We start from the raw sequence: 23,982 nt of genomic DNA on the forward strand, positions 1-23,982 counted from the left end.
TCTCCAACAATGCATCATCCACCCTGTGACTACACAGATGGTAGACTATAAGTGAAATACAACATCATGCAAATATGAAGAGGTATCCTCAGAAGTGGGACAGTCCCACCTACTCAGAGGCCACTGGCCTTCTAATTTCCAAAAAATGGAAATTCATGCACCTGCTGCCTCCAAACAAATACACCTCTTTCGGGTACCCTGCTGTTATGGTGACTGCTCTGGTAAAAGTCTCTGTGGTTTTCATTTACCCCCTATTGGGATAAATAGGTGATTTTGTGGATAAGCTAGACATACTGTTGATTTAATTCCCAAACATGGCTCATCCTAAGTGATATGAACATCCATTTATACAATCTGAGCTCTGCCGACTTCCTGTCCCTTATATACTAATTTGAAGTAAAATGAGTTTGCAGCCCTCCGATTCACAAAGCCAGCAAAGAACTTGACCTCATTCTCATCCGAAACTGTGCCACAGGTCATGCCTCTTTACCCTTCACCTCCTTCTCATCCAGCATCAGTGCCGCCAAAACTGCTTTTTACGATGTTAAGATCATTAACGGCCACAGTGAGCTGGTTAATTAGACCTAATTTATTGAAGAATCATTAACCTTTGATAACTTTGTGATAAAAACAATGCATTTCCTATACCTTCTTCACAATGACAGCATCCCACCGGTTTGCCAGTGGAAAGCATTTAATGAGAAGTAGCAACAGCAGGAAAGGTTTGCATTTACATTAGCAGTAACTTAACACGGCTTCAATACAGCAGAAAGCAATCAGTAAACACAAACAAGGTTGATATAGGAAACTACAAACAGCACATGGGTAAAACTGATCTCCAAACCACTGAGATTCAAGTAGAAGCTATGAAAGTACTAAGAGAGAGTACAGAGAGAATTAAAGATCCCCCTCAGGCATGTTTAAAGATACATAAAGAATACTCTGCTTTGAATAATAATTTGTTGCTGATATGGTTTTTCCAAAAAAAAAGTTCAAGTTAGAAATTCTTAAAATGACATCAGTGCCACCTCAGTCATTGAAAAATTCATAATATGCAATATTTTTAATTTCAAAAGTTTTATTACTGAGTGCAAGACGTCTCCTACATCACCGAAAGACCATTCTCAATGGACAATGCTAGCTTCAAGTTTCCACATCATACTGGTGTAAGTTGCCAATTGGACCAGGATTGGCTTACAAACTGGCTGTGATGTCACAAATCATGATTGCAGGTACAGTACACACCTTAAATTCAGATTTTAGGTGAGCACAGAGAAACTTTCCACTTTTAGCAGATTAGTTTGATAACAGCTTTCTAGGGTCAAACTCTGAACATACAGTACATCATTCTCTACAGTTAAGGTCATACATCCACGAATAGTTACATTGACCAAAAAACATGTTTTAGTGGAGGGGAAGTTAAAAAAAAAAAAAAATCAACAACTTTTCTCTCTAGTCACTGGAAAAGCCACATAGCTGTGGATATAGGGAAGAGACTGTCACAAGTAGGGACATGGTCAGCCCTGCTACCAAGCAGGTCCAAAGCAGCACGTCACAGTTTGGCACGGCTTGGTGAAGTCACAGTAAAGTGGAAAAAGCGTCTTTTTCTATGTGACATATTAACAAAACTGAATATGTGAGCAGGGTATAGTCATGACAGGGATTTAAATGAAATCCTTACGGTGTCACTGAATCACTCAAAAGTAGGTGTGGCTTAGTGAAGAAAGTGTGATATAGAGCTGTAGAGACGTACAGGTCAAGGGCAGTTTTCTATAATGAGTGGGGTAAGCTAGTCACCCCAAATGACATTTGACTGGATACATTTATGTAACCACCCCCAAGTTCAAGATGTATCATCAAAATATTTTTATGTTTTACAGGAACATAAAAGAAAGGGACTTTGATATAAATACTCAAAAATTATGTTTTGACACATGCATGAACATAATACATATTGTATATCACCATCACTGTAGCGTCAATTGCAGTTTCTTTTCTAAAGATGTTTCATTTTGATATCAAATGAACTCACTGAGCGCTATATTAGGAACACCTGTACACCTGCCTATTCGCATAATTAACCAATTGGCCAATCATGTGGCGGCATTGCAATGGATAAAATTCAGTGTCATGCAAATACAGGTCAGGGGCTTCAGTTAATGTTCATATCAAACATCAGAATGGGAAAAAAAACTTGATTTCAGTGACTTTGACAGTGGCATGATTGTTGGTGCCAGATGGGCTGGCAAAAAACATCCAGTGAGCGACAGTTCTGTGGATGGAAACAACTTGTTGATGAGAGAGGTCAGAGGAGAATGGCCAGACTTGTTCGAGCTGATGGAAAGGCTATGTTTGACTCAGTTAACCAGTCTTTACATCTGTGGTGAGCAGAAAGCATCTCAGAATGCATACCATGTCGAACCTTGAGACAGATGGGCTACAACAGCAGAAGACCACATCCAGTTACACTCCTGTCAGCCAGGAACAGAAATTCGAGGCTGCAATAAGTACAGGCCAACCAAAACTGGAAAGTTGAAGACTGTAAAACTGTAGTTTGGTCGAATGGATCTGGATTTCTGCATATAAATGGTAGGGTCAGAATTTGCCGTCAACAGCATAAATCCATGGACCCAACCTTCCCTGTGTCAACAGTCCAGGCTACTGGTCTAATGGTGTAATAGTGCAGGGATTATTTTGTTGGCACACTTTCGGCGTTTTAATACCAATCAAACGGTCTGAATTACACAACCTATTCGTGCTGTCCATGTGCATCCCTTTATGGCCACAATTTACTATATTCTAAGGGCTACCCCAGCATGATAATCCACCATGTCACAAAGCAAAAGTTGTCTCAAAGTAGTTTCAACATGACACTGAGTTCAGTGGTCTTCAGTGTCCTCCCCAGTCACCAGATTTTAGTCCAATAGAACACCTTTGGGATGTGGTAGAACCGGAGATTAGCGGCATGAATGAGCAGCTGACAAATCTGCAGAAACAATGTGATGCAATCATGTTAACATGGAGCAGAATCTCAAAGGAATGTTTCCAACATCTTGTGGAATCCATGCCACAAAGAACTGAGGCTGTTTTGAGAGCAAAGGGAGGCCCTACTCAGTATTAGTATGGTGTTCCTAATAAAGTGCTCAGTGAGTGTAAATGTGGGTTTTGCAGGCTGTACAGAAACCTCAAACTGTCACCTGCTCACTCTCTCTCTCTCTTTCTCTCTCTCACTCACACACACACACATTAGCTGGGCTGACATGAGAGGTGATGGTGGTTAAGCAACTAACATCTACATCTGGAGTGGATTATAAAGTATATCAACCTCTGGAGCAGCACGTCCTCGGTACAGACACACACAGACACAGACAGACGCATAAACACACACACTCACATACACGTGCTTTCAAAGTCCAACATGAGCAGAGCACAAATTTTGACGATGACAGCCAGACAAGCATGGAAGAAAAAGAAAGGTGAAGTTTCCTCTTTCCTGTCTCCTCTTGTTGCATTATCTGTCTCTGGTCTACAGCCTGATTCATGCTCTGCACACACACACACACACACACAGACAAAAACTATGGACTGAAAAACAACTAATTTCCAAAGTGACTATAACTTTTTGCTTCAGTTACACTTTAATTAAATTACCTGGTAAATATTATTAGATTTTCGTAGCAAAATATGAACTTTTTTATTTTTTGTGGTAGTCAACCGATAGAACTCAACATAAAATTGAGTAGGATCCCCATTATCCCCTTTATGTGAACCACAGAAATTATACAATTGTTTTGGGCAGATGGAGCTTGTTAGTCTTGGTTGGCAATCCATCTTTGGGAGTAAACCCAGAGGAAAAATCCAATCTTCAAGAAGAGATGGGTGCCACTAAGACCTCCTCAAGCCCACTGAAATGCCATTATGGATATAACATCAGATACCCTGCTGGATCGGTTGAGGTCCGGATCATCAATGACCACGCTTCCTGCTGCAGTGCTGCAGGGCAGTGGAAGTGCAAAGTATGCTACTGGGACACAAACAACACATGCAACATCGACCATTAGAATTCCCAAGGGCAACACTATCACTGGGATGTGGAATGTACACTGTGTATGCATGCAGAAAGATGAAAGAACTTACCCATGAGCTTGCCAAATACAAGAGGGACATCGTGGGGCTAGCTGAAGTCAGATGGATAGGATTTGTTGAGACCATCACAGAGGAAGGTAACAAGATATGATACAGTGATGATGACAACAAACATCAACATGGAATCAGCTTTATTGTTAACAAGGAGAGAGTGAACTCCATCATCAACTGCACACCAATCGGCAGCAGAATTATCTTCATTCGTATTGCTGCACAGCCACACAACAAGACCATCATTCAAGTGTATGCCCCCACATCAGACTACAAAGATGAGTCAGAAAAGGAATTCTATGAAGAACTGGAAGAGACCATTAAGAAGATTCCAAAACAAGACCTCATTGCCATGGGTGACTAGAATGCCAAAGTAGGAGAGGATCCATATGACCAGTGGGCAGTAGTAGTTGAATGTTATGGACTGGGTGAGACTGAAACTCCTGGAGTTTGCCAGCAGCAACAAACTCACCCTGGCCAACACATTATTTCCACACAAGACCTCCAGACGAAGAACTTGGTATGCCCCCAATGGCAAGATGCACAACCAAATCGACTTCATCCTCTACCCCTGCAGATTCAAGCCCCGCATCAACAAAGCCAAAACCAGACATTCCCTAGAGCTGGCACTGGTAGTGACCACGAATTGCTTTTGAAAACACAAAAACCCAGTCTGAAGAAGAACTACAAGCCCAACAGCCCTCTCATCAGATCATCAAAACCAATAAGTCTCAAGACCTAGAGGTTGCTGCAATATTTCAGGCAACAGTAGGGGGAAGATTTGGTTCACTGTACCTTCTACACAATGATATCAACACACTCATAGACAACTTCAAAGAGATGCTACAAGAGACTGCAGCAGAGATTCTAGGGAAAAGAAGAGCTTCAAGACCTTACCACCATAGTAGAAGTTACAACAGAAGCCTTTGAAATGGAAGTCTTCTCATAGAAAAGCAAAATCCTTGTCCCCCCCAGCAAGCAGGCAACAACCAACATCATGCTGAAAGGCCAAAAACTCAAATACCTAGGGACCAATATTACAAAGGATGGCAGCTCAACAAAAAGGATCAAAACAAGTCTCAGCCTGGCCTTATCTGCCATGACTTAACCCAACATCATCTGGAGAAGCAAGGACATCAGCCTCCCAGTTAAGAGTCCGACAAATCCTTGGTGATCTCCATTCTCTTGTATGGATGTGAGAACTTGATGCTGAATGCAGAGACTGAAAGATGGATTTAGGCGTTCAAGCACAAGTGCTACAGAAAACGAATCCATACCTTTGCAGGCAAGCAAGAACCAGTTCTGGCTGTTGTGAGGCGCCACAACCTTGTGTGGTTCTAACCTTGTTAATCACGATGACTCTCTGGCCAAGGCCATCCTGCAGAGCAGTAGAGGGCAAGTGACAAAGAGGCCAGCAACACAAAGCCTGGCTTGACAACATTAAAGAGTGGAAGGACAAGCCCTTGACACACTGTTGCAAACAGAGGAGGAAAGAGAACAGTGGAGATCCCTGACTGCCTTCTACAGCATGGCCCCCCTACAACGCCAGACAAGGGATTAACTAACTAACTATATGCAAAGCTACATATCACTTTACGTGAATACAGTATATATTTTCAATAGGCCTATAATTTGGATGAACTGATCCTCAAGAAATTCATAAATTTTACTACTGATTTTTGATGACACCCACAGTGGATCATTATACATTCTGGGAGAATCATTCTGTCTGCAAAGCTTCCTCTGATAATTGATCTTATAATCTGCTGTTATATTCAGGTACTTAGTAGCATTTTGCTATGGCATGATGCCACAAACCTCAACAGCCAGACAGGAAGACAAACAGAACAATGAAACAGGTTCCCATTTGAGACTGTGTCAATCTTAACTCTAATATGGGTTTTTCTTTTTTTTAATTTAATGTCAGTAAAGTGGAGTGAGGTTTACATGCTAATGGATGGTTGACAGGCAGCTTGTAAAGCTCCTCAAAGTTTGTAAAATAGCTGCCTGGAATCTGATGATGGAAGGTCAGAAATGCCCAGTCAGAAATACAAAAACATACTGTGGTTTTAATCCCTTTAAAAAGGAAAGGTAACTCACAGTTACAAAGATACTGAGTTGTACATTTACACAGCATACTCAATGATTTTGGATTTAAAAAGTGATAAGATCTTAACTCATAAAGAAGGATAATGTCCCATAATGACCCAGTTCAAATGATACTTCTTGTACTTTTCCTTTACACTTATTACACCATGGGTGGCTGTCTCATATCTTCCCTCAGATCAGGATCAGTCAGTTTCGTCTGCCATGAGTTATCAGGAAATATTCTTCTACTTATACTATTCTTCTCACTAATATTTCAATTTTCTAATATATAGTAGTATTCTTCTTGTGCCTGAATGAAGTTATTAGTCCTGGTAATATGGTCACCAAGAGAAAGCCGTCTTTTCTGTCATTTCTCAGTAAAGTTTCACCACAAATTTCTTACAAGATTTTGTTAAGTGAAGACAAACTCAAACTCAGATTTTGTTTTGAGGATTTGAAACATGAGCAGTTATTTTTTGATGATACTTAACAGCACTACTAATACTGCAGGAATAAGATGTGGGGGTAATTATAGAGAGAATGCTATGATTTGCATATTGTGAAACGTCAGACTGATTTTGAATTAAAAAACTGCTTAAGTCAGAATTATAAACTTATGTATTATGAAATTATGAACTGGCTGCTTCAATGATGAGGAGTGAACAGAAGCAAAGTTTTTATTCTTCTCTCACAGTCAAACAGGAAAACATTCTTAATAGGCTGGTAAATGTCACTGGCACTAAATGGAAAGGTTTGTTCTGTATAATTAACAGTATTTAAAAACAACCATTCAGACTTGATTCAATGTGATTCATTCATATCCCGTACATTCAAAGTCTCAGATCTTACCATCTGGTTCTCTTTTTAGAGTCCCATTAACCAAAACCCAGAAATACAATATAATTTCCATACCCTCCGTATTTTTTCAACTTCACTCTGTAAGGAAAAGATAAAGCTCAGGTCACCATTACAATTTTAAATACATTTAGATTTTAGATTTTTATTTATACTTTAAAGGTGGAGTAAGCAATTCTAATGCAATACACTTGCTTCAAATTTCCTCGTGGTCTGCTAGCTGTCCATTCTGTGTGTGTAATGAAAAAAAAATCTAGTGTTCCTACACAGCCCTGGCTCTGTAAATTGGAAACAAACAATTGGCTTGGACTGAGCCTCACAACACTATTCCAGCCAATCAGCAACAGGGGCGTTCACGCTTGTGCATTTTGAAGAGGGAAAGCAGAAGACGGAGATGGGGGGAAAGGGACAGTGGGAGTGAGAGATGCTAAATCTGGCAAATGCTAACTAATAGTACCAATTTAAGGATTACCAGGGGAAGGAGAAGGAGCAGCCTACCCTTCCGTCATAGCCCGACAGTGCCGAGTTTTGTATTGGATTGATAAGGACTGTGGATGCGAGACTGGCATGGGTGCCATGCAAAGGAACGTTTATTGGTGGTGGTGTAATGGCAGCGTATACTCCATAACATAACTGCATTGTCAAGAAGGAGAGTTGGCCGAGGAACAGCCAAAGAGGATAAGGTCAGAAGAACAAAAATTGAAAAAGAAGTGCTAAGCAAGGGCCTACATTTCATTTGCCAAATGAAAGGCAACCACGAGGATTTGTCCCAGAAGTCCCAATTGCCAGTCTAACTAACTGAAGACGTTTGCAGAGGTTGCTCTGTTTCTAACATTAGTAACATTAGTTTTGCTATATTTCACATAGCCAATAGTTAAGTATTCTTTTGTCCCATTTGCTAATGTTTTGTGATAGCTAATTCCAGCAGGTTAGTTAGCAAGCAGGTACCTTTGTCACATTTGTGTGTCCGGTAACGTTAAATTACTTGCACACATACATTCGGCGTACTAGTATGCCAAGATATGGTGTTGTTGTGATGTTAGCTATAGTAGCAGGAGAGGTGTGAGTATTGATGTCTGGAACTGGTGTTCTGGCTACGGGAAACCATCCTGTTTTCTCTGCATGTTAACATTGCAGCAGCAACTTTAGCCACAATTTGCTGTCTTATTGCCACAAGGACCTAAAAACAGAAGTTTACTAAAATAGTCTGGTTATTTGGATTGATGCATAATTTGAAATGCTATGCCAAGTGATGTTACCTTCCCTGTTAGCTTAGCTAAAAACCCGCAGCCCTTTCTTCTGTCACTGTAGTTTTGTAAAAACAATCTAAACAACTAACTCGCTAGTTTTTACTCTCACTCGTGACTGACTGACTCACTTATTGATTGATTGACCATATAATAGGCTACAATATGTTAGATTGAACAATAATATATCGTAACTGGAAGCTGATATAGTGTATGTTCTATGTGATTAATCTGATTTATTTATTTGATACTGACAGTATTCAAGTTACATTGCACTTACTTACTTCCAATTGCACACACACACAAACAAGTGTGCATATTTTGAATATTCTATGTTTGCTCATTTCATATACTTCTTTTATTTTGGAGTAAAAAGTCCATGCATGTGTAAGTCAAGTTTCTGAATATTTCAGTAAAGTTGAACAGAAATTCATCGTTAGTGCATTTCTGGACTTCCTCATATTCTGGTGTTACTTACTTTTTGTATGAAAGTGAAAAGCTAACCATGGCAATGAGGTTAGTGCTTTGATATACATTCAAAAAGAAAAAAATAAATCAATTAATAAGCTGAGAAGTGGCCTATTTTATTTTTCCTTTTTGATACATTAAGTTTGTTTAACTTTTTCGGTTTGTTTTTGTTTTAGTCTCCAGGAAGTAAAGGTGGGACAACTGTAGTGGCTCCACCAAAAAACCACAACACACACTCACACAGACACACACATGTAAACACACCTCAAGTCCCTCCATAATAAGGAAGGAAGGTAACGGAGCTACCCATGTCTGCTGATGAGAAGATAAAATATTGGCACAAATGCTTTTTGATTGTGTGTGTGTGAGTGAGTGAGTGAAAGAGAGAGAGAGACAGAGATGTGAAGATAGAACTCAGTGGCACAGAAAGCAGTTCACACCATTTATTACTGTAAAGTCCAGTATTAACAAGCCCACTCCCTTCCTGCCATTCAAACCCTTTTTGGCTTATGACCTGTGTCCGTGTGTGCAAATTTGTGTCCATGTGTGCACAAGTATGAGTCTATGAGAGAGCGAGGCAGAGAGAGATATGGAGGGAGAGGAAGAGAGAGCACGAAATTATAGGAGGGAAATGCAGGTACTGGGTGTATCAGCTGCTTAGATAACACAAAGAATGAGAGGTTATAAGTGTGTGTATTTGTGAGTGTGTGTGTGTGTGTGTGTGTTGTGATCGCTGTATATTCATAATGTGGAAAGGGACTGACTTCTATTAAAAATGTGAACTAGAAAGCTCACAGCAGTTACTGTTATTATAAAGTTCAAAGAAATGTGGCTCCAACCAAGTTTCACGTTTGCCAGACATTCTTCTTCTTCTGTTATTATTGCTTATTTTTATTTTATACATGTATTTATTTCCTACCAAAGAACAAATGTAAAAGTATTTATATTTTCCCCACTATTTCTCAACAGTGAGAGATAACATTGGTCTTTGACCCGTAATAAAAGGTATCTGGTTATGGCTGTGTTTCGTTATTGATATTTGATATAAGTGATGTTTGGAATGGAATAAAAATCACTTGACTGATTTTATTTGTTCAAGGAAATAATGAGGCCAATTCATCCATTTTGTATCTAACTTTAGCATATCAAACTGCAGATTGGATTTAACTACATTAAAATTTAATCTGAGATGACAGTGTGAAAATACTTAAATTCAGTAAACTAAAATTGAAGTATGTGGTACTGAAAGTAGTAAATCTAATTTCATCAAAAATAGTGGCACAGAAAGCAGTTTGTTGCACATAAAGATACAGTACAAAATTTAGTTGAAAAGGGTGCTTACATTATTTTAAGGCTTTTAATAACTTCCATGAGTAAGACATTGGCATTGAAATCACAACAGGCAGCCAGTTAGAGTGAATTTTTGTGGTTTTGTCCAGTTAGCTGCAGGAATGACAACATTAGCTAATTGCTCTGTCTGTCTAAGACTATGGTCTAGAGCCAAATATGTGAGAGAAATTCTGATATTCTTGTACAGAAAAGACCAAGAGTCCCCTGGAGGAGGCCCACCTGGAACCATGCTTTTATTGGGGCCCATCAGCAGTCAGTTCATAATTTAATACAGTGATTTGCTGAAGAGATACATCATCCTATTTCCAGGTAAAAGCACATTTTGCTTTTCTTTTTCAACATGTGATACAAAGTTCTATAAAGCTGCAGACATCAAGATTTTTTAGTCATCTTTTATTAACAATTGATTAAGTTACTATAATAATGTGAAAATTGTCACTTGTATAGTGACAAACCCACATCAGCTGATTCCACATTTTCCCTCAGCTTTTTTAAACTTTTTTTTTGTTTGGTTTAGCTCTGTTTTCCTGCAGTTGCTTCCACTACCTGCACTACCTGAAATTTTGTTGTTCATACAAGGTACTCAGTTTCCTTCTTACATAACAACTGTTGTAATCTGCTATAGCAATCATTGCATTAAAATCATTAAGTCAATTCAGGGAGGCCAAAAGGCATTAAGTTGAAGATGAAACATTCTCTTTAAAATTTTAAGCAAGATTAGTGTATTTTTGGTACAATTTTAGAGTGAAAAAAAGGAAAGGAGAACCATACAAAAGTTTGACCACCTCTCAGAGAACTTTTACCAAGGTCTCAGACCTTAATTAGCTTGTTACCGTTATGGCTTGTTCCCATTCAACGTTAGGAAAGGCCACTTGATGCAAAATTTCAAAGCTTTATTAATACCCCGACTCCTCAAACCTTGTCCCAACAATCAGCAGCCATGGGCTCCCCAAAGCTGCTAATAATAATACTTGTTGTCCACAAAGCAGGAGACGGCTATAAGAAGATTGTAAAGCGTTTCAGATTACTTTCTCCTCCCTTTGTAATGTAATTAAGAAAAAACAGTTAACAGCAACGGTGGAGGTGAGATTAAGACCAAGAAAAATTTCAGAGAGAACTGCTTGTAGGATTGCTAGAAAGGCAATTCAAAACCCCCCGTTAGACTGCAAAAGACCTCAGAAAGATTTAGCAGACTCTGGAGTGGTTGCGCACTATTTTACTCTGCAGCGACACCTGCAAAAATGGAAGTCATCAGAAGAAAACCTTTCCTGCATATTGACCACAGAATTCAGCATCAGAAGTTTGAAAAGAATGTCTAAACAAGCCTGACACATTTTGGAATTAAGTCCTGTGGACTGTTGAAGTTAAAATAGAATTTTTTGTCTGCAATGAGCAAAGGAGAAAAGGGTGCAGAATCTCATGAAAAGAACTCATCTCCAACTGTTAAACACTGGAGTGGATCGTTCATGCATTGGGCTTGTGTTGTAGCCAGTGGCACAGGGAACATTTCAGAGGTAGAAGAATGGATTGAATTCTTTACAACCAAATGCTGGAATCAAACATCACACCGTCAGTAAAAGAGCTGAAGATGAAAAGAGGATGGCTTCTACAACAGGATAATGATCCTAAACACATCTGAAAACCCACAATGGACTACCTCAAGAGGCGCAAGCTGAAAGGTTTTTCCATGGCCTCAGAGTCCCCTGATGAAAACATTATCGAAAATCTGTGGATAGACCTCAAAAGAGCAGTGCGTGCAAGATGGCCCAAGAATCTCACAAACCTAGAAAAATCGGCGAAAATCCCCCAAACAAGAACTGAAGGACTCTTAGCTGGCTACAAAAAGCGTTTACAACCAGTGATACTTGCTAAAGGGGGTGTTACTAAGTACTGACCATGCAGGGTACCTGAACCTTTGTTTCAGGCCTTTTTCCTGTTTCGTTATTTTGAAACCGTAAGAGATGGAAATAAAAAAGTAATCTATCTTAAAATATTAAAGAAATGTGTCATGTTTTAACTTCATGCCTTTCGGAAATCAGGTTATCATTGCTCACTTAGTTATTCGAAGTAAAAGAAATTTTTACCAGGGGTGCCCAAACTTTTTCATTCATAATACAAAATAACATTCACAGATATGTTTTCAGTAAGAGAGATGTGTTGATTTTATGCTGTAGCTCATGGTATTCATAGCATAGTATACCACCTCTTGCCAGGGACACTTTAGTTTGCAAATATTACATTTTTAATTCCACAATCACAGGCCCTTGTCTCTTAAGTAAGCAAGCACAACAAATGCTACCAGATTTAACCAGTAAATATTCTGTTAGATAGAGCAACACCAATGCCAGTCTATCTCTTAATTAACCAATTAGCTGCTCCTTTAAATAAACACAGTACACAAACAAAGTAACTAACTAACAAAATTTTATTTACTCAGCTTAACTAGGCTGCACATGCTACCTACCTAGCTAACTAACAAGTTTAGTGGGGTTGTGACCTTGTTTTATTACTTTGCACTTTTATTACTTTCAAAGGGAAATCACATTGGTAACCTGAACTAACCCTAACCTCAGTGTTAGTTGTTGCCTCTGCTATGTTTTGCTTCTAAAGATGCTTCTCAGAGAATGATATACAACTCTGTGAAAAGCAGAAAGATAGAGCTTTTTTCTGTGTTCACTCTATCTAACTGGCTTTTCACTTCAATGCTGAGTAATAGCGAAGGCTCCCAAGTCAGCCTAACTAGTTAGCCATGTGGGTTGTGTGGGCAACCTTGTTAAGCTAAGGCTTAAAAGCTAAAGAGGTTTAATTACTCTATCTGTGTACTGTGTTTATTAACAGCGACAGCATGTAGTTGATTGGGAATAATGTTGGCATTGTTGTTGTTTTAGCAAACAGCAAATGACTGGCTAAATGTGGTAGCAGTTTAGTTAAATAAAAGGCCATGAGGGTCATGTGACTGGCTGAAAGGTGAGGCCACTGTCATGAAAAGTGACATAATAAAATAAAATGTAGCATTATGTAAAGTGACATGAAATGAAATGTGTCATTAAATGTGACATTATGAAATACAACTTGCCATGAAATAAATGTGTCATTGGGGAATATGCCATAATGAAATGAAAAGTGACTTTTGAAAAATTAATGATGAAATTACATTTAACTTGTTGTGATTAGCTGAACCTGTCCTATGGCAGGTGAAAGACCGGATGATTTTGAAAAAAAAAAAAAGTTTCAGCAGAGCAAAAATTCACAGTGTATGTGTAGTGTTACATTCAGCGATTTTTTCAAATTATATGGGAATTAGTCACCCTAAAAATCACACTCTATGTAAAAGGGCCTTAAAACAGAAGAAAGCTGGGGTCTTAAATGTTATGGTCATGTTGTTTATCTCCCTCCTCCTCTTTTTTTCTGCTTTGTTCCCCTTCCTTGTGTTTCTCGTGTGTCCCCAGTTTGTCTTTGTCCTAGTATGTGTGTGTGTGTCTGTTGGTGTATGACTGCTGGGTGTGACATCCGTTTTCCTCCTGTTGTCCACCTTCACACCTTAGATCCATCCACTAATCAGTGCCAGCCAACTTTTCAACACCAGCAGTATAAAGATCCTTGTTCTGCACTCCAATCTTCTCCAGATCATTCAGTTCGCCTCAGTGATACTAATGCTATTGCCAACACTCAGATCTTGTCAATGTATTCCTTGTGTTTGCCTTGAACTTAGTTAATCCTATGTTTGCCTGTGCCTCTGGTCCACCGCCTCCTGCTACTTCTGTCTGCCAGCCTTGCCCAGAACCTCATCTACCTGTTACTCCCATTTGGATCCCTCAGCCTCAGCCTGCTCTGCTCCATCTCTCCCAGTCTCCACCACCAACTCAGTTCCACCATTGCCGCCCAGCCCGCCTGCCTTGCTCCTCCAACTCTATCTCAGCCATTCCTACCTATAGCACATAAGTTACAGTACAATTGTCTTTTGAACCTTTTAAAGAGCTCACTGGTCTGTGTTCCAACTTTGGGTCCCAGCCTCACTAAACTTAACATTAAAATACAATTTGGGTTGCAGCTACACAGGAAAAATGTGACTGAAACTAACACAGTTGAAACAGATAACGGAGAAAATTAGCTGAAACATGTCCTATGTAAACAGACATGAAGCAAAGCAGTGCCTTGAATAGGAAACCGTCTGAAAAAATGTTCAAAAATAGGAACCAATCACTGATCAGTTTTTACCCTTAAAAGCTGATTGAGGCATCCTTCATTAGAACCTCTTCAGGTCAAGTTATTGACATAGAAAAGTATTGTTTAATTTTATATGTATGTAATCCAGTGCATTTGTGATGCTATAACCTGCAACAAAAGCCTGAAATTAAAAATGGATAGAAAAAGATTTGTTGTGTGGATTATGGACAAAAAAATCTTAAAGCAAACAATCTGATATTTCAACAGCAACAACACAGATTGTGGAAAAAACTAAAAGGGCTGAATAAATGTGTTTGGTTAATACGAGTTTGAATAAAGGTCACTTTGTGATGTATCTAACCCTGTCACAGTATGTACCCCTGAAACGTCTCCACAATCTGACCTTCTACTAACCCTGAACATGCCTGTCAGATGGGATGCCTATCAGCCAAAACATGTTTTTTATGTAACATCTTTGAAGCACTCACAGGCTGCAGTGATGTTTGAGTGTGTGTTTATGCATGTGTTTTAGAGAGAAACAGAAACAGAGAGACAGAGTTAGTACTCCTCTCCTCTGGTTATGAAAACACAGCAACGGCCAGCACTGGCAGACACTTGGTCTAGCTGATATTAAATCTCTGAAAAACGCACATTATTCTATATAAGGTCATTTATTCTGACTTCTAAACATGGGAATGAAATAGTCAATCACATAGGACATAAAAACTGTAATAAACATGAACTGTTTTTTATGGCAGATCACCTCTCACATTGTTGGGAGAATGTTTTCAGTGGGGTCTGCCTGCTGGACTCCAGGGGGATGTCCAGGTTCAGGGAGGTTGTCATATCAAATATTTGACATCTTAATTCACTGTATTAAAACGGTGTATGCTTATTGAAGCATTTTAGCTTTCAACAAATTTAAGAAAATATGCAAAAGCACAAATGCAGAACAAGACGAGACAATGAAGAAATGTGTGATGCACTAACTTATGACTATTTATTCATTAGAAATGGCTAAATTAGAGGTTGACATGAAACGAATCCAAAATATATATATCTATATATATATAAATACATATATATACATTACAGTTAGGTCCATAAGTATGGATTTGAAATGAAGCCATCAAAATGTGATTAAAGTGTAGATTTTGAGCTTTAATTCAAGGGGTTTAACAAAATATCGCACTAACTGTTTAGAAATTACAGCCATTTTAGACATAGTTCCTTATTTTCAGAGGCTAAAAAGTAATTGGACAATTGTCAATTATCTGTCAAACATGGTGGAGACAGTGTTATGGCATAAGCATGTATTGCTGCCAATGGAACTGGGTCACTGGTGTTTATTAATGATGTGACTACTGATAGAAGTAGCAGGATGAATTCTGCAGTTTATAGGGCTATACAATTTGCTCAGATTCAGCTAAATGCTGCAAATCTAGGATGGTGCTTCACAGTACAGATGGATAATGACCCAAAACATGCTGCAAAAGCAACCCAAGAGCTTCTCAAGGCAAAGAAGTGGAATATTATTCAAAGACCCAGTCAGTCACATGACCTCAACCAAACTGCGCATGATTTTCACTTACTGAAGAAAAAACTGAAGGCAGTGATGTCCATGGTTTCCAGGCGTCAGGCAGTCATTGACTGCAATGGATTTTCATCCAAGTATTAAAAATAATCCTTATATTTATAATTCTGTTGGTTTTTCCAATTACATTTGAGCCTCTGAAAATGAGGGACTATGTATAAAATTTGCTGTAATACCAGCCAATAAGATGTATTGTACCTTACAATGCTTAGCAACAAGATATTAGCGGCAGGAAAGTAAAGACTGAACCATTCAAAGCATTAAGTGCTTCCAGACACCTCAATGTCACAACTGTTACTCATATAAAAATTGTTGCCAACAGAATTTGACTTGTCCTCCCAAAGAATGTAAGCCTTTACGGACCCAATGTGTGGGTAATGAGTCAAAAGTTAAAGCAAACATTTTTGTGTGTGTGTGTGTGTGTGTTTGTGCCATGGATGTTGTATTAATCTAAAGAACAAAGCAGCAGTAAATGATCCTTGATGTTTGTCTTTCTGCCAAATGTGGCTAAATACTGCCTCTTGTTGTTCTGAACAACTACTATCAGAGATTTAACACTGAACTAGGAGGTAATGGCCCATATCTAAATGGGATTTCAAAGACGATGTTGAATCAAAGTAAAAACTTTCACAAGGCGCCGGTGGCCTTGTGCTGCACAACTGCCAGAAAATGCAGCAAGAACATCTTTCTGTTAAAAACAGCTATATGCTGCCATCTTGTGATCTTATTGAAAAATTACTATGGGATAGATGACACTTGAAGAATTTTTAAATAATTAAAAATTGGTTGAAAATGGATCTCCACTGATGATGTTTTATTTATTAATATATTCAATTTTTAAAAGATTATCTTTTGATTCACATGATTTTCATAAGGTGTTCATGAGAATTTTTTTTATTCACAGTTCCTCAACCATCAAAAGATAGCATAGATGATGTGGAGATCCATGAAGATTGAATGAATATTGGGAAGCAACTAATATTCAGTGCTAGAATCATTTGCTAGGGGGCTGTGGGCCCTCAATGAGCGCCTAGAATAATTACCCAAACCCATTTTGCCAAGATTCCCAGAAACCAACCAGAATTTCTATCCTGGAATATTAATGTCCAAGGTTTGCTGTATCAGCTGGTTTAGGATTTGTTAAAGGATATTCACTTTGCAAGCACAATATCAACCTGAAATGGTAAAGGCATTAAAACTAAATTTTGACCTCTATGAGACAAGGACTTGAGATTGGATAAAAATGCAGGAGACAATCAGGGAAGTTACAATTTCAGTTTTTGGGAGAGTAACCCACAGGATGTTGGTGTGTGAAAAAGAATAGGACACACAAACCTCTTTTTGGATGATCGCTTTCCTAATAAGAATCGTGTTTCAAAGTATTACTTAGTTCCAGACTTCAGTCATAAACCAAATAAATCAGATTCAATCTGACTGTTTCCCTCCAAAATCTGCACAAACACTGACTGAGATATCAGAAAACTTATTTCCGAAATAAAGAGCAGAATTGTATGTATTGGAAGGTTTTGTGTATGTTAATATTATTAAGGTGTGGTATTTGAATGATATCTATGGTGTCTGCAATAGCAGTGATAATTAATGTTAGAAAAACATATATTTTCACTGTGCTAGACCTGTCATATTAAGTGTCATTATCTCTCTCTGTTGTGTGAGCTAGAACTGAGCTCACCCAGGATCACCATGCTACCTCGATGACTTGCAGTGCTTGCCCAACACTCACATTAAAAGCTGCCTTCACCTGCCTGAATACGGAACATTCTGCTGTCTGCAGCCTACTAAAGGTCCAATGGACTGCTGAGCTTCATGCCTCCAGCTGAACTGCACGATGCACCCCTGCCTGGGCTACAGGAGACAACAAAGCTGTCATTGAGTGCTCCAAAGTCTTCTTACCAGAAATGATCTAACTCATCATTCTCATTATTTGAATCTATTTCTTTATTCGAATATATACTCTCATATTCTAAGTTGGTTCTGCCATTGATCACTCTCTTGCTCGCCTACCTTTGATAATGTTGTGACTTAAGAAACTAATTCTGGCCTGAACATAACTTACGTCACCCTTTATTATTAGATATGGTTCTAATTGTAAGTATTCCTATTTTAATTTTCATCACATTTATCTTCTTTCTCTGTTTATTATATGTGTACAAATTTTTAAAAAATTACCATATATCTGAGAGAAAATTTCCTGACTATTTTTTGTGTAAATATTTGAATATGGGAGTCCCGGAAGTTCCCGAAAATAGAAGAGCAACTTTGCATCTGGATATATATTTCACATATATCCAACCCAACAGTAGTATGTCCTCTACACTCGCTACATTTGTGGTGTTGCCTACTAAGTGAAATTAATTAAATTCCAACAAATTAATTGCCACATAGACAAACTAAAGGTCAGTTACCTGCTTTGCCCTGTTGGTAATCCATTGCTTGACTTAGAGAGCTTCATCCATAAGACCCCATTGTTGTTGCAACAGTTTCTGAAATACCGTTCTGTTATACTGTCACTGACACAAAGGCTTTAAGGAATTTTGGAGAACCTACCACCCATATCAGCTCTGTAAGACTAATTGATCTGAGTAACAGCTTTTAAATCCAGAACAGTGTGGTATTTCTATCCCTCATCAGTAACTTCTTCTACGGTAGATTGATGAAAATCAATACGCTGTGGGAGGGCCTGGCCCTCTGGGACTGTATTTGCTGTTAAATGCCAGGTGCTATTCCAGCATTTAGTTCTGTGGCTAACACTTTTTCATTTGACCTACTGGGTTAATTACCAGCTGCAAATAATTTTTGGTGTTTGTCTTAAGCCACGGGGAGTAAGTGCCACATGAGAGAGATTTACTGAAGCAGCTAGATTCACATAATGTTGACTACATTGGCAGTCACACAGAAGCACTGAAGTAACTGCTGAACACTTTGCTGCTCTGTAGAGCTTAGGGGAAACACAGCGTCTGGTGACAATTAGCTTTGACTCTGAGTGACACCATTCACATTATACATAGGGCTCTGTTTTCTTGCAAGCTCAATGCCATTACTAGGTGAAATGCAGTTTTTAAGCAGCTTTCCTCAGGTGCAAGTCTGTTTTTTGTACCTGCACCTGTTTGGTAATTTCCAGGCACCAAACAAGCATGTTAGCGCGATTGTGTGTATGCTGATTACGTGGTCCAGTGCAATGTTGGTGCTGATTTTGGCACTGAATTACATTTGCGTTAAAACCTCTTATTGTAAATACAGACACAGGACCATTTTTGTGACATTACGTGGCATGGGCACATGCACACAGAACCCTAAAAAATCAAAAAACACCTTTTAATTATTTCAAGTGTGGCCTCTTACCATTTGCTACACAATTTCCTTGTACTGCAGATTGATTTATGCAGCAAAATACAGTTTTTGATGAGACTGAGAGATATTTCCCACAATATCATCCACAAGTGTAATCCGATGACTATGTTCTATGTGATGAGTAAGCTGCTGTCAACAGTTTGAAGAATGACAGATCTTTTCTGTGTTGTCAGTTAAACACCTATACTCATCACACAACAGCAACAATGATAAGTGTGTTTCATCTACAATCTCTGATTTCAGGTCACGATCTAACAGCAAATAATAGTCTTTGCTTTTCTAAATGTCACTCACAGTTTAACAGTAAATCATCTGGAGTAATGCTACTGTCCTCTGGATGAGTTCTGAGCTCCATCAAATTTCTGCAGATATTTTTATTAAAAGTCCAAACTCAGAGTCAAAACATTTGTTTTCATATCACGTGGAAAAGATTATTACAGTGGGTCTTAATTTTGCCACTTCCAATCATGTTTATAAATATTTGCACTTGTGGCCTATATGCATAGATGCATGCCTGACATCCCTGGTGCAGCTGTGAACCTAATTCCTTTTGCTTTCTATAGCTTAATGTTGTTCAATCCACAAAGTTGTTGTCTAATAAGAAAAATGTCAAATGTAGGTATTTAGTATGTATGTATGTTTTAAACATAGCCCCACAAAGTCAACTTTCAGAATAAAATCTATATACAATTGAGAACATTATTGGTAGGTCACCTGGGTCAGAGCTTTCAGCTGATGATTGACCTTTACTAATTGCAATGTTCTCCATTTTTGTTTGAATTTTATCATGCCAATATTACATATTCACAACTAAACACAAACCACAGATGAGGCTAAATGAAAAGTTGTTACTTTTAGGTATTTGGTCTTAAACAAAATGATTGGACAAAATAATCTTTTTACCTGATGATGGCCATAAAGGAAAACACAAAGGCCCTTTTATTCTTTTGGAAACATGGAATAAAATTAAGTATAATTTATAAAATTTCATAACAATCCATTCAACTGATGGTGAGGCATATCACTCAAAACAATAAATATTTCACTCAAAAGCAAAACTGCCAACATTATATTGGCACTAGAGGACATGTCACTTAACAACCAGTGAGTGGGCTTCATCCTCAAAGTAAATATTGTGTGTGTACCAAATGCCATAGCTACATGTTAAATATTTTTCAGGATATTTCAATTCAAACCAAAACAGAGAACCACATGGTGGAGCCAGAGGACATGAAATTGGATTATCAGAGTCAGTAGGGTTCATAATCTGGGGACCACTACTGTGTCTAAAATTTTTTGTAAAAATCTATGAAATACTTGCTGAGATATTTCAATCTGAATGGGTGGATAGATGGATGGACAGATGGATGAAGAGTGGATGAATGGATATCACTGAGTCGGTCTGATCAGAGTGGCAGATAAGATATAATGACCTGTGAGTCACTTTTGTTTGAAGAAAGTCAGTGATACTGGCCCATTAGTGAGTTTATGGTGCTATGACAGCAACACATTTAATCTTTAATTTGAACAAACATAAGTAATCATAAACATTACCATCACAATGTAGCCACAACATATGAGTTTAACAATATCCTTTAACAACAAAATGAGACTGTTAAATAACACTCAGAAAGACTGAATTAATTGATGTCATTTTTGTACACTTGGAAATCTTGAAGGCAGGCAGCCTGCTACTCTCTTGCATCATTTAAAGTAAATGGCCTGAGTGAAGATGTTTTAGACATACAATTAACTTTTAGGTTGTCAGATTTTAACTTTTTCAGATTCCAAATCCCATTGTGCACTGTGCTAACACATGGGGATAATTTTAGCAAAAATAGAACTTTATTATTCGTCTAAATGTGTACAGTAACTTTATCTGCGTTTCCATGTTAAGCTGCAAAATAAAGTATAATATTTTATCCCTGCTCTGTGTGGGGTAAAGTATGAGTGCTACCTTTTGGATAATGTACTTTAGCTGTGCTAGCTCTTTAGGAGAGACATTTTTTTTCCCTTTCTTGCTCATCTCCACCCATTATTCCACCCCCTGCATGCCAGGCCAGAGAAATACATGTTGGTCACTTTTTGTGACTCATGAGTCACTGGAAGGGCAGCAAACAGCACGCTCTACCTGACCTGCCACAGGTCAAAGAATATTCTCAAGCCCTTTTCTTTTTATCTATTTACACATCTTGGTGGGCTATTACAATTATATAATATATAATATATATAATATATAATATATATAATTATATTGTATACCACTCATGATTTTACCTCAGTGGTCAAGCAGTACTACACATGAAAAAGGATAAATTAAAGTTTTGCCCAGTTAGGAATCATTCGGTTTTAATTTGATTTCTCACATGTAGAGCCAATCTAAGGCACATAGAAGTCCAGCCACATTTACAGTCCTAGTTGAAATTATTGACACCCCTGAATTTTAAGTCCAGAATATAGAATATCTTAAGAAATAAATACAAATTAACCAATTTTTGTATAATCTGAATATTTAATAAAATGTCCAAAGTTACTGAACAACAACAACAACAAAATGCTTTAATATAGTGAAATAAAAAATACATACATACATAAAATGTATGCCTGACACAATTATTGGTACCCTTTTGATGAATTTAAAGGAGTTCGTCCAAAAAAAAAAAGAAAAAAAAGAATCACCTTTACAGAATTTTCTGTGTTCATGTGACCTGAATTGATAAAAAGGGGCTGATTGCTTCCAGTTTCTGTTTCCCAGTGGCAAAGACAAGAGAGCTGTCTGAGAGCATCAGAAATGTTATTATCAAAAAACATAACAATTTCAAAGGCAATCACCAAAGATCTTAAAATCCCTGTTTCAACAATTATCAACATGTTATCAAGACCTTTCACACTCATAACACTGTTAAGACACTTCCAGGACATGGTGCTAAGAAGAAACTGAGAGAGACGTCTATGAAAGTTTATGCGGATTGTGGAAAAAACACCATACCATACGCTGCACACTAAACCAAGCCGGGCTCCAAGGGCAAGGGCCAAGGAGGACACCACTATTGAAAAAAAGGTACAAAAGGCAAGACTAATTATTGCAAAAACTTTCAGAGATAAGCCACAGTCTTTCTGGGATAATATTCTATGGACAGATGAAACCATAATATAGCTCTTTGGGAATGCAGTGCATCACTTTGTTTGTAGGCGACAAAATGAAGCCCATAAGAAATTAACACTCTATCTATAGTAAAGCCCACATCCAGCAGCACAAAAGAATGGTTGAAAAGGAAAACATGGACTGTTTTAAACTGGCCAGCAATGGGTCCTGACTTAAATCCCATTGAAAACCATTGGAGAGAGCTGAAACCTACAATTGCAAAAGGGACTCCTGCAAACTTAAAAATGCTTGAATGCATAGCAATGGAGAAGCAGACAGCTGTAAGAAGCTACTAGATAGCTTAATCCTTTACTTAAAATTCAGGGGTGCCAATAATTTAAACCAGGACTGTATATGTCAAAATGCTTCAATAAACAAAGTTAAGGGATAATAATCAAAACAAATATCAACCAATATAGTTATCCAGGTTTTTTTAAACTCTCAAATATCAATACAAGAATTGGCCTAAAGAACAGCATCAATTGGGCTCCGGTATGACTTATAAAGTAAATGTGCGAACTGTAAAACCAAAACAATGACAGAAAACTTACTGTTGAGGCAAATATACAATACTGTGCAAAAGTATTTAGTACTTTAGATGTTGAGATTCTTATTCATCCATCAAGGAGCTTTCTGATCTGTCCTAAATTGATTTTGCAGCATGACAGCGACCCCAAATATACATCTAGATTCATGAAAAACTAGGATTACATGAAGAGAATGAAGTCACTGAGACAGCCCTATCAACAGAACTGTGGCAAGTTTTCTGAGATGCTTGGAACCCTATGCCTGCCAAGTATGTGGGTGGGAGTTGGACATTTTACAGTTGAAGAACATTTGTCAAACTATGTCATGGAAAACATAGTTTCTAAATGATCTCAAACATATTCTGGGCATTTCTTTACTGCAATTTTTGTTGCCTACTAACATCTATGCTGATATTGATATATCTGTAATAAGCTAATATCACCAGAATAGAAAATGTATCTCATAGAGTTGGATAGTTCCTTCAGGAGGTTTACACCCTTTCTAAATTTGGTTTTGGTTTTGGTCTTAAGTTTTTTAAATTGATAAAATCATCGTATAATGAGCCTTGATCATCACTTAAGAGCAATGACCCAATCTCAGCTCCCTTTCAATTTTATCATTCTATCAGACAAGGACATCCTTTGTCTCCATTGCTATTCATTTTAACTGTAGAGCTGTTATCATGTGTCATCTGAAGAGACAAATGATATTAATTGTTTTATAACCACACATATGACATTTTGTTGACTGCCTAATTCATCACAGTCCAAAAGTATTAAAAATTTAAGTATTTAAAGTGTCCCATTCTATTAAAAATATGGAAATAGAATCTGTTGAATCCCCACTTGTAGGGTACACATTTCATTATATTTCATAAAGATGTATTGAGTGTCTCTCATCAGATTTCTGTCAGCAGCTGTGAATAAATATTAGTTTATCTGGAGGCTGATGGTTGGGTGGTTGTCAGTGATGAACTGAAATTTCAGAGATTTCAAATAAAATTCTCTTAAGCAGTGATGAGGTTCATGATGTTA

General features: G+C 37.9%; 1 protein-coding gene across 3 annotated transcripts in view; it reads left to right on the top strand.

Moving 5' to 3' along the window:
* The window catches only part of vegfc (vascular endothelial growth factor c), a 154,015-nt gene extending 136,205 nt beyond the window's left edge, over positions 1-17,810 (top strand). For 2 of the 3 annotated variants that reach the window (XM_040145216.1, XM_040145219.1), the window contains one exon: positions 17,585-17,810. In XM_040145216.1, coding sequence (XP_040001150.1) covers positions 17,585-17,744 — 160 coding nt within the window. In that variant the 3' untranslated portion in view covers positions 17,745-17,810. The remainder of the gene's footprint in view (positions 1-17,584) is intronic. The other variant, XM_040145220.1, reaches the window with a different exon arrangement.
* Positions 17,811-23,982: the final 6,172 nt, after the last annotated feature.

Source organism: Xiphias gladius, chromosome 15, assembly GCF_016859285.1.
Source record: "Xiphias gladius isolate SHS-SW01 ecotype Sanya breed wild chromosome 15, ASM1685928v1, whole genome shotgun sequence".
Lineage (NCBI taxonomy): Eukaryota > Metazoa > Chordata > Actinopteri > Istiophoriformes > Xiphiidae > Xiphias > Xiphias gladius.